The 12,357-nt window shown below is 50.1% G+C and overlaps 1 protein-coding gene across 2 annotated transcripts in view; it reads left to right on the plus strand.

Annotated features, from left to right (window-relative positions):
- Positions 1 to 10,412: 10,412 nt before the first annotated feature.
- Positions 10,413 to 12,357, plus strand: part of LOC119969546 (uridine-cytidine kinase-like 1) — a 134,173-nt gene continuing 132,228 nt past the window's right edge. For both annotated transcript variants that reach the window (XM_038803299.1, XM_038803298.1), the window contains exon 1: positions 10,413 to 10,622. In XM_038803299.1, coding sequence (XP_038659227.1) covers positions 10,549 to 10,622 — 74 coding nt within the window. In that variant the 5' untranslated portion in view covers positions 10,413 to 10,548. The remainder of the gene's footprint in view (positions 10,623 to 12,357) is intronic.

Here is a 12,357-nt window from a genome sequence, read left to right on the forward strand (position 1 = left end):
TGTGGATCATACAGACTGATTTCGCTGCTCAATGTGGACGCCAAAATACTCACATAAGTCTTGGCCAAGAGACTAGGGAACTGTGGGGAAGGGGGAGGTCTGTGAGGGGGCGCATACGGTCGGGGTCAGGCCCTAGGACTCCGTTCTCCACAACATAGCCAAGAATGGCTAGTCGGGGAGTATGGAAGACACATTTTTCCTTGTTGTATGTGAGATTGAGGGATTGGGTGTCCTAGAGGAACCTCTGGAGGTTGGCGTCATGGTTCTGCTGGTCATGGTCGCAGATGGTCATATTGTCCAAGTACGGGTATGTAGCTCGCAAACTGTACTGGTCCACCATTCGGTCCATCGTTCTCTGAAAGATCGAGACCCCATTAGTGACCCGTTAGTGAATGCCTCGAAAGCAGTGTAGTGCCGCTTTTCCGGATTGGGAGCTGGTGGTAGGCCGACTTCAGATCGACCGTGGAGAACACACGGTACTGCGCGATCTGGTTGACCATGTCCGCTATGCGGGGGAGGGGGTACGCATCGAGTTGCGTGAATCGGTTAATTGTCTGGCTGTACTGCACAACCATCCGATTCTTTTCCCCATTCCGGACGACCACCATTTGCGCTCACCAGGGGCTGTTGCTGGCCTCGATGATAACTTCACTCAACAGTCGCTGGACCTCTGACTTGACAAACATTGTGTCCAGCGAACTGTACCGTCTGCTCCTGGTAGCGATGGGCTTGCAGTTAAGAGTGAGGTTTGCAAAGAGTGAAGGGGGCGGGGGAGACCTTGAGGGTCGTGAGGCTGCACACCATGAAGGGGGGGGGGTGCAAGGGTCCGCCGAACTGTAGGGTCAGGCTTCGGTGGTTACATTGAAAATCCAATCCGAGCAGTAGGGGGGCACAGAGGTGGGGGAGGATGTAGAGCTTAAAACGCACGTACTCTGCGCCCTGCATCGCGATATTGACAATACAGTACCACCGGATCTGAACCGAATGGGACTTGGAGACAAGGGAGATTGTTTGGGAGGCTGGGTAGGTGTGGAGGGAGCAGCGCCTTACCGTGTCGGGGTGGACAAAGCTCTCTGTGCTCCCGAAGTCGAAAAGGCAGGGGATCTCGTGCCTGTTGTCCCTGACGACCATCATGGAGATCTTCAGCTGTTTTGGCTGTGACTGGTCGAGGGTGACTGCGCCCAGCTGCGGGTAGTCTGTGTGGTCGGTGGAGTCACAAGATGGCGGCCCCCATGAGTCGCACGTGTCGGGCTGGGACCAAGATGGCCACCCCCATCGGTCGCACGTGTTGGGGCCAGTGACCAAGATGGCGGTGACCACGAGTCGCACGCCTCCGATGACGCATCTGACGGGGGCGTTCCGGGCAGGCACGCAGCCGCATTGCGGGGTCTGTGGGGCTGTGAGTACATGGGTCGGGCCTGGTGTGCTTTTGATTTCTGGGCCTTAGGCCGGCCCAGACAGACCCTAGTGAAGTGCCCCTTTTTCCCACAATCGCTAAACGTTGATGTGCGGGCTGGGCAGCACTGCCGGGGGTGTTGGACCTGGCCGCAGAGGTAGCACTGCGGTTCCCCGCGCTGGCAGACACGCGGCACAGGCCTGCGACGTAGTCGGGTCCGACAGAGGTCGTGATGAGGGCGTCAACAATGGGTTCGGCAGGCCCGCGGGGAATGTGCTGAGGTTCTGGTAGACCACCTCCAGTGAGGTCGCTAGCTTTACCGTTTCCCGCAGGTTGGAAGTCCCATTTTCCAGCATGCCCTGCCTGATATAGTTCGAGCGGACCCCCGCCATGTAGGTGTCCCGGATCTGTGAGTTCATATGTTCCTCTGCCGTCACATCTTGGTAGCTGCAGTTCCTCGCGAGTAGAGTCAGGGTTTCAAGATATTCGTCCAGCGATTCTCCGGCGCGTTGACGGCGAGTAGTGAGGTGTCTGGCGAACACCTCATTTACGGGCTTCACAAAATGCTCCTTGAGAGTTGCGACCGCCGTCTCTACGTGGCCGCTTTTTCGCTCATTACCGAAATTTGATGGCTCACCCGGGCGTGAAGGAGTCACAGCTTGACAGTCTCTGTGGGAGGCGTTGAGGAGGAGTCGAGGTAGGCCTCAAAGCATCGGAGCCAATGTTCGAATATTTCCTTGGCTTCAGACACACAGGCATCAAGTTCGAGCCTGTCCGGCTTTAGAGCAGCTTCCATAGTGCTGTCTATAACTAATAAATTGATATACCTTCAATTCACCGTGAGGCCGAGAGAGCAAGTGAACAGCAGGCTTTATTAGTCATGAACTTGCCTAGCCAGAGTCAGTAGTACAGAATGGATGGCGCCTACAAGAGGCCTGCTTATATATGCCCCGGTGTGGGCGGAGCCAGAGGCGGAGCCATAGCGGGGTTACTGTACAGTACCTGGAAGCAGTTCATATCACCACTTCCAGGTCATAGGTCACAGGTTACAGTATTATGCATGCATTATGGTGAATACATTCACCACATGTATACTAGAGGTGGTCGCAGAGGATCAGGCAGGCTTTGTTAACTGTGAACATCAGACGGATGCTGAACGTAATATTGATCCCATCCGGGGAGAGAACACCAGAGATGATAGTCTCCCCGATGCAGAGCAGTTCTTCGATAGAGCCGAGTGGAAGTACCTCATTGAGATACTGGAGCAGTTTGGGCTAGGGATGGGGTACACCCCATGGGTGAAACTCCTGTAAAACGCCACCAAGGCAAGCGAATGGATCAACACCGCCAGCTCTGGATAATTCCAGTTGCACAGCGGGCACCGCTGTCCCCGTTCCTGTTTGCCCAAGCAATCGAGCCCCTGCCGATCACCCTGCGAGACGCGAGAGGCTGGAAGGGAATCCAAAGAAGAGGCAGAGAGCACAGAGTCTCACTCTATGCAGATAATCTGCTCCTCTATATCTCGAACCACAAAATGGCATGAATGAAATAATGAAGCTAATGGAAGGGTTCGGAGCCTTCTCGGGCTACAAGCTCAACCTGGGCAAAAGTGAGGTTTTTCCTGTGAATCTGAGAGCGGGAGGAGTAGAGCTGGAGGGTCTCCCATTTAAAATAGCCCAAAACAAATTTTGCAACCTGGGGATCCAGATAGCCCACAATTGGACATGGATCCACTTGTGGAAGCTGACAAGTCTAGTGGAGGAAGTTAAAAAGGACCTAAAGAGATGGGATATGCTCCTGCTTTTCCTGGTGGGAAGAGTGCAGAAGGTCAAGATGAATGTACTGCCCAGGTTCCTCTTCCTGTTTAGATCTATATCAATCTTCATTCCCAAGGCTTTCTTCCAAAAAGTCAACAAAATTATTATGACATTTGCGTGTGTGTTTGTGAGGGGGAGGGGGTGGGGAGAGTGGTGGAAATCCAAGAATCCCTTACCAACACTGCAAAGGAGAGAAGCATGAGAGGCCTGGCCCTCCCGAACTTGCAATACTACTCTGGGCAGCCAGGGCTGCGAGAGTGAGGGGATGGGTGAAGCAACCAAATATGGAATGGGTGAGGATGGCGGAGTCCTGCTGCATGGGAACGACCCTCTGGGCCCTCGCCACGACAACGCTCCCATCCCCGCTGGCAAACACTGAACCAACCCAGTGGTAGTAGCAACTCTGATGCGGCAGCACTTCAGTCTAAATGAGATGTCCACCATGGCCCCCATCTGCGGCAACCACAGGTTTCCACCAGCCATGCTAAACACCACCTTTAAGAGGTAGAGATCGGCGGGGGGAATATTAGTGGTGAGGGACTTCTATACAGGGGACAGACTTGCATCTCTAGAAGAGCTGTCGGAGAGACTGGAACTACTGAACGGACAGGAACTCTGACATTTGCAGTTCAAATACTTTCTCCGCAAGGAGATGGTGAGTTACCCTAGGGCCCTGAGAGGCACATTGTTTGAGGTGTTACTGGACATGGACAGTCTGGAAAATGGGAACTGTGGGGACATATATGGACGACTCTTAGAAAGTATATCCCCCCCCCCCCCCCCCCCCCCCCCTCCACTGGATGGAACAAGGATAAGGGGAGGAAGAGTTAGGGATGGAAGTACGGTGGGGACTCTGAAGCGAAGCATTGAACTGGGCCAACTCCACCTCCTCCTGCACAAGGCTACGCCTCATCGAACTTAAAGTGTTACACAGAGCACACATGACAAGAACTCGAATGAGCAGGTTCTTCCCGTAGTGGAGGACAAATGTGAACGGTGCCAGGGAGGCCCGGCCAGCCACACCACATGTTCTGAGCATCCCCAGACTTGTCGGGTTCTGGGCAGCAGGGGCGGGGGGGGGGGGGGGGGGGGGGGGATGTACGGGAGCCGCCAGAGCCACATGATGGGGGAGGGGGACAACAGGGGGGAGACACCTCTGGAAATGCCAAAGGGAAGCCCAGGGAGAGATCAACACGGGGACCAAAGGACCCATCACAAAGCCATAAGAATTAGACAAACACCAAACAAACCATCTACAGTGTAAGAAAGGACTTAGGATAGGACAAGGAGTGGGGGTGGGATGGAGGGGGAGCCGAAAAGAACAACATGTATATTCTCAACGTTTCATCCATTTCTTTAGTGTAAAAATGCAAACTTTAATAAAAATATTTTTAAAAATAGTAACCACACCACACCCATATTTGCCTGCAGGATATTCAAATACGCCATAAGTGAATGTTACAATTTCTGCCGTAGTGTCCTGCTTTGTTGTTCTACTTCACTGTTAACCTGTGATCGATATGGACAGATTGCTCAATGTTCCATCCCATTTTCCGTTGACTCAATATTTGCTATTGAGTTACAGGTGAAGACGCTATTGTTTTAGAGGGTTGTTTTGTGCTCTCAGGACTTCTCGCTCAACCAATTCTAAATTTTTCCCCTCCATAGCTAAAACTGTCAAGGAGTCAGGCTGAAACCTGCTGGGTATTCCCTTTCCATTGGTTTGCTCACAGTCCAAAGACACATGTGAGCCACAAAGAATAGTCTCAGAACCTGGCACAAAATGATGTTGAGTAGAGCTGTCAATCAGCAAGTCAGGCCAGGCAGAAATGGGTGGGCTGCCCAGTGCAATAATGGTTACAAACTGCGGGCGGAAAGGTCATGTGATAGACTGCCACATGATCAAATGTCAGGTGGATGACCCTCCAGGAACCCCAGACAACCTGCGCCTACCATCGTGATTCCACAAAGCCCTTAAGAAGATAATCTGGTCCACCTTCATGACCACTGCACATGGTCCCATCCTTCTTGTGAGGATACAGTGAGTAAAGCCCAGATTGGACGCACCGCAGGTGATTTGTTTTCAATTTCATACTGACAAATAATTTCCTTTCTAGTGTTGTTGGGACCAAGCTGCTTGCATTGCCTGTGAGGCAGAACATTCCATGCTCCAAAGGAAGAAATTTATTCTAATCTATCTCCCGACTTTCTGCGGGACGGTTTTAAATGGAATCTTCACTCATTTCTCAGCCAAATCATATACCGAATCCTTGTTCACCTTCTCAAAACCCATAGGAATTGGATTTTGCTGCAGGAAGGCATCTAACAGCATCTGCTGTTGGATGGAAATGTCCCTGCGACCTTCAATTCAAAACAATATTGCCCACCAAGTTGCTCAAAGCGTGGGTTTATTACAACACAAATGAGGAAAACTGAGCTCCTTGGGCCTGAGTGAACAGGATAGCTCATTAACCAATCAGAATCAACTGAGAAAGGGGGGCAAATTCAATGTTAAATTATGTACAGAAACAGAAGTAAATAAGAAATGTAAGGTTTGATTAAGAAAGAAAAAAAGGAGGGCAGCACAATGGTTAGCACTGCTGCCTCACGGCACCGAGGTACCAGGTTTGATCCCGGCTCTGGGTTACTGACCGTCTGGTTTGCACATTCTCCCTGTGCCTGCGTGGGTCTCACCCCCACAACCCAAAGTTGTGCAGGGTAAGTGGATTGGCCACGCTAAATTGCACCTTAATTGGAGAAATGAATTGGGTACTCTAAATTTATTTTTTTTTAAAGATAGAAAAAAATGGACAAAAAGGAAAAATTGGAAATAAACATTGACAATATAAAATTTAAAGTTATTAATTCTTCCTGAAAAATTCAAAACTTGAAGGACTGAGAGAGTCCACTCATGTAATAGTTAATTTAAGGTTAAAGTGGTTGATTGTCAGTAACTGATAACTATCTTTTAGTTAAAATTGTATTTACTAATTCCTCCTCCTTCAGGTCCCATGCCCTAAGAGGGTGTTGGCTACCATGGACTTCCATTGGACCAGTCCGTGTCTACACTTGGCAAACTACTGCAATGGTCTGTCGTTGCTTTCTGCAGAGTGGCTGACCAGGAAACACTTCTGCTCTCCCCGCCCGCCATCAGGCATATTGAAAACATTTTGCAGGCTGATTCTTGACCAGTCTGGCCACATTTTGAGTGAGTGCACCTTCCGTGGTAATCAAGTCCTGAAGGGGCTTAAACCTGGAGCTTCTGGCCTAGATCACAAGAGCTCCTATCCTACTAATCACCAACCCTAAATATCTGCAGCATGTTTAGTTTTTAACGACTGCACAAATACAGCAACTTCACACCATTCAGTGATGTCAGTTGTGAGGCAAGACAGTGAAATGCTGAAATATAATCAGAAAATGCTGGATAAACTTAGCAGGCCTGGCAGAGAGAAAAACAGAGTTAACGTTTTGAGTCCATAAGGCCCTTCTCAGAATGAAATGCTGCATTTTGCAAAGGTGATGGTGGATTGATGCAACTTCAACTGCAATTTTTCAATTCTTGCATTTACCTGCTCTTCTGTTTGTCAGTGAATTTCTTCTACCGTTTGCATATATATGTCAGTACCATTCGCCTCGCCATTACTTTGACAGAAAACCCCGACCTGTCTTCATTTTTAAAAACTGCTCCCAAATCCTCTTTTACCAATAACAATAAAAACAGAAAATGCTGAAAAACTCAGTAGATCTGGCAGCATCTGTGGAGAGAGAAAAACAGTGTAAATGGCCGGGATTTTCTGGACATTCTCGTCGGCCGGATCTTCTGGTCCCGGCGATAGTATATCCCTGCCATGGGTTTCCCAGCAGTGGCCAATGGCAGGTCGCCTCCACTGCCACAAAACACATCACGGGGATGCGGAAAATCCTGCCTGATACACCATCAATAATACACGACAAGTGATAAACGTAACTGAGGCTTTAACACACTAAACAGCAAGCCTCCCGCCTCTGGACCCGAACTGGGTCCGGAGACGGAGACTTGCCACTTTTATACAGAGGCTTGAGGGGAGGAGCCACAGGTGGAGCCAGCCTGGCCAAGCCCATGTCTGATACAGTACAATGCATATAATACAATAACGTGGTTTACCACTGTGACGAATGTTATCAGTAGCTGATATAATGGTACCTTACCTTTAATGCATTGGCCCTTTAAGACCGGGCTTGGAACCCTGGGGGACTCCGCCTCTGGCTCCGCCCCTAGGGTCCCTTAGGGTCAATTTTGGGGTTACAAACGGAGTCTCCGTTTTCCAGAGGGCGATGGATCAAATGGTGGACCAGTACGGCTTACAGGCTACCTTCCCGTACTTGGATAACGTCACCATCTGCGGCCATGACCCGCAGGACCACGACGCAAACCTGAGGAAGTTCCTCCAGACAGCCCGGGCCCTCAACCTCACCTACAACAAAGAGAAATGCGTGTTCCACACAACCCGGCTAGCCATCCTCGGCTACGTCGTGGAAAACGGGGTCCTAGGCCCAGATCCCGACCGCATGCGTCCCCTTAAGGAACTCCCCCTCCCCCGTAGCCTCAAGGCACTCAAACGGTGCTTGGGGCTTTTCTCCTATTACGCCCAGTGGGTCCCCAGATATGCGGACAAAGCCCGGCCACTCATTAAGACCACGGTTTTTCCCCTGACGGATGAAGCCCAGTAGGCTTTCGACCGTATCAAGGTTGGCATCATCAAGGCCGCCATGCACGCGGTGGACAAAGCCATTCCCTTCCAAGTAGAAAGCGACGCATCAGACGTCGCCCTGGCTGCTACCGTCAACCAGGCGGGCAGACCAGTGGCGTTCTTCTCCCGAACCCTCACCGCCTCGGAAATTCGGCACTCTGCAGTCGAGAAGGAAGCACAAGCCATAGTGGAGGCCGTGCGGCACTGGAGGCACTACCTAGCCGGTAGGAGGTTCACCCTCGTCACCGACCAACGGTCGGTCGCCTTTATGTTCGATAACGCACAACGGGGCAAAATAAAGAATGACAAAATTCTGAGGTGGAGGATAGAGCTCTCCACCTACACGAATGATATTAAATATCGCCCGGGGAAGCTCAACGAGCCCTCAGATGCCCTGTCCCGTGGCACGTGCGCCAACGCACACAAAGACCGCCTGAGAGCCATCCACGATGACCTCTGCCACCCGGGGCTCACCCGGCTTGCCCACTTCATCAAGTCCCGCAAGCTTCCCTACTCCACAGAGGAGGTCAAGGCCATGACTAAGGCATGCCAGATCTGTGCGGAATGCAAACCGCAATTCTATCGACCAGACAGGGCCCGCCTGATAAAGGCCTCTGGGCCCTTTGGGCGACTAAGTGTGGACTTCAAAGGGCCCCTCCCGTCCACCAACCGCAACATCTATTTCCTCACCGTGATCGATGAGTTCTCCTGCTTCCCTTTTGCTGTCCCCTGTCCCGATATGACCTCGGCCTCCGTGATCAAGGCACTGCACAGCATCTTCACACTGTTTGGTTTCCCCGCTTGTATCCACAGAGACCGGGGTACATCGTTCATGAGCGATGAGCTGCGTCGATATCTGCTCAGCAAGGGCATCGCCTCGAGCAGAACGACTAGCTATAACCCGCGGGGAAACAGGCAAGTGGAGAGGGAGAACGCAACAGTTTGGAAGGCCGTCCTCTTAGCCCTACGGTCAAGGAGTCTCCCAATTGCCCGCTGGCAGGAGGTCCTACCTGATGCCCTACATTCCATTAGGTCGCTGCTCTGTACGGCCACGAGCGAGACCCCGCACAATCGTTTGTTTGTCTTCCCCAGGAAGTCCACCTCTGGGGTCTCGCTTCCACGTTGGTGGACGACTCCGGGACCAGTTCTACTCTGGAGGCACGTGAGGAGCCATAAATCCGATCCCATAGTCGAGAGGGTCCAACTGCTACATGCAAACCCTACGCATACGCCTACATCAAGCACCCCGACGGCAGGCAGGACATCGTCTCCCTGCGAGACCTGGCATCCGCTGGCTCTCCCACCGACCCCGCTGGCTCGCCCATCAACCCCGACGCTATCCCCACCGACCCTCCCCCTCCTACTGACGCTCCCCTCCCCGCACCGACCGCCGACCCCGACAACGCCCCCCCCCCCCCCATAGCACCCCCTGCCCCCCAGCCGTCGCCGGCACCAATCACCCTAGTCATCCCGGATACTACCCACCCCCGCTTAAAGGCGGGCAAAGGCTCAGTCAACCGTGCTCCCGGATGTACCACTATCAATACCGACCATATCCACGGCACCTCCACCGGAGCAGAGAAAGTCAGCACGGACAGTCAAACCACCCGCAAGACTGAACTTGTAACTCCACTTCACCCCCGACAGACTATGTGTTTTTTTTAAACAGGGGGTGAATGTGATGAATGTTATCAGTAGCTGATATAATGGTACCTTACCTTTAATGCATTGGCCCTTTAAGACCGGGCTTGGAACCCTGGGGGACTCCGCCTCTGGCTCCACCCCCAGGAAACGGTATATAAGATAAGGCTCACTCAGGCAACATGTGATGAGCACACTTCTTGGCTGCTGTACAGTTCTCAGATGATTAAAGCCTTTAAATCATCTATCTTCTCTCCTGTGTCATGATTGAGGGTATCTCAACCACACTGCGCAACGTTTCTTAGAGCTCTTTAACTAATGTCTGTTCCATTTGAGTGTAGTCCCATTATCTCAAGTCCCCCAGAAAAAGTTTGCTATTAATGGTATTATCCCTTCAGATTTCACCTGCATCCAAATTTCTGGAATGTACCTACCCAAATTTGCAGCTGGACCTTTGAATATTTATGCAAAGAAGTTGACCCACCAAACACCTATGCACATTTTTAATGCTTGGTTAGCAGGGATACTTAAATATTTAAAACATATACACCACTGGACAAAAGTCAGGCCCATTTTTGTGGCGTGTTCAGCTGGTAGATGTTGCTAAAAATAAATCTGTTTCACCAGTGACAACTGGTGGATCACAATGAAGAAGTTTCGTTTTCCGAGGATAGGCTATTTCGGTTCTTCCACTGCCCCGCCCAGGCTCTACACTTTGGAAAGCGGATTTTGACCTGCCCGGGTCCAATTCGTCTGTTTGGAGGGGGAGGTGGAGTTCCACACGGTTGGATGTTTACTTAGCGTTGCTATTTCAACCAAGCGTCCAGTTGAAGCAGGGTCTTCGGGGAGTTGTAGTCTTTTCTGTCGCGGCTGCCGGGTTTCAGTAACGGGCACCGCCGGCCCATCGAACTACACAACCCAATGCACCCGGCTCCCTCCCCCCCCGGTGCAGCGAAGAACAATGGCTGAAACTGGGCTGGGGACTGCTGCCAATGATGTCCAGAGTGAGGAGACCGTGGCCGCCCGATCCGACAGGTAAGCATTCAGAAGGGGAGAGTCTGCAGCACTCTGTCATCCGGCAGCACCATGCGAGGCGGGATCTCTCACTTTCATGACAGCTGAGAAAAACCTCCGGAAGCTCAGGGCAGCGTACGTCCCTGCTCTACCGCAGGCAGTCCTGAGAGTTTAAAAAAATAAATGTTTGCAACGCTAACACTGTATCACTTCCCTATGATACTTGGTCAAATGTTCCATTGCTTTATTTTCGTACGTTTCGTAATTGTTGCATTTGCAACATTTAAAGCCAGTGGATAAAAGTTGTCAGAAGTTACTGCTTTTTTTTTAATGACAGTTGGTTTAACCACTTTGGCTGCCCCGAAGGGACAATTTGTCATTACTATTTCGGGGTGGGGAAGGGAAGTGGTCTTTTCACCTTTAGGTTAATTGATTAAATCTCTCTTGACAAGTAATATGATCCAGAAAATAAAGCAACAGGGAAGGAGAGGGTGGCAAATATTCGAAATTTCCACTGTACAGTTTCTATGGAGAGCTATATTTAGCTTGCACCTCTGGTGCTGCATATATTGAATGTAATTCCAGTTATGCAGAGCTATAATCCTGTATAATGTATTTGAGAAGTGCATGCATGTAGATTTTGTTAAATGTTAACATAAAGTTTTATTTTCAGACAAATTTGCATTGGTTTCCTTTGCAGCTGGGATGAAAAGGCGATGATTGACTTGTGATTGTCAAGATGTTTAGGTTATGTGCCTGGGCCATGTCTTTCACATTTCATTACATATGACAGTTAAAATAATAATAATCATCTTTATTGTCACAAGTAGGCTTACATTAACAGTGCAAGGAACTTACTGTGAAAAGCCCCCAGTCGCCACATTCCAGCACCTGTTCGGGTACACAGAGGGAGAATTCAGAATGTCCAAATGACGTAACATCATGTCTTTTGGGACTTGTGGGAGGAATCCGGAGCACCCGGAGGAAATCCACGCAGACACGGGGAGAACGTGCAGACTCCACACCCAAGCCGGGAGTCGAACCTGGGACCCTGGAGCAGTGAAGCAACTGTGCTACCGTACTGCCCTGTGTGTGTGGGGGGAATCCAATCATATCCTTTGGGTTACTTCTGTCCTTACTTTACAAGCTATTGCAGATCAATACAAACTTGCCCTGCAACTAAACTGATCTTCTATTTGACCTCCAACTCTACATTTATAATATTTAACCCACAATTCACCTCAGGCTGGGCCTATTTTCAAATTAAACCTTGTAGCTGTAAAGAGACTGATCTTACATTGGTTCAAATTAGCAGCAGAATAATGCATATAGGGCCTTGATTTTAATCAGTTGCAAAGAGACAGTGCTTACCAGGGATCTGGATAAAAGCTGCCTCCAAATATTTCACCTGTCCGACCTGCCTTTCAATCTGCCACCATCTATAGGGGACCAGTGGTCTCCAGCAACAGGGCTTCACCAAGTAACTGATCAGCCAATCAGATTGAAGAGTTCTCCCTCGCGAGCAAACCACAAAGTAAAAAGCAAGGATTATAATTCAATTCTTAATTATTTTGTGGAAAGTAAAATAAACATTGGGAGGAACATAATGATTTAAGCCAGATGTGATGTGTCATGAACAAACTTGAAAAAAATAAAACAAAAAATTAATTTAAAATAATTTTATGAGTTATTTTAAGGGAATTATACTCTACACTTGTAAAATTAGATGCCCAAGATTGAGCGGTGGTTTAGAAAT

Source organism: Scyliorhinus canicula, chromosome 7 (assembly GCF_902713615.1).
Source record: "Scyliorhinus canicula chromosome 7, sScyCan1.1, whole genome shotgun sequence".
In the NCBI taxonomy this organism is placed as follows: Eukaryota; Metazoa; Chordata; class Chondrichthyes; order Carcharhiniformes; family Scyliorhinidae; genus Scyliorhinus; species Scyliorhinus canicula.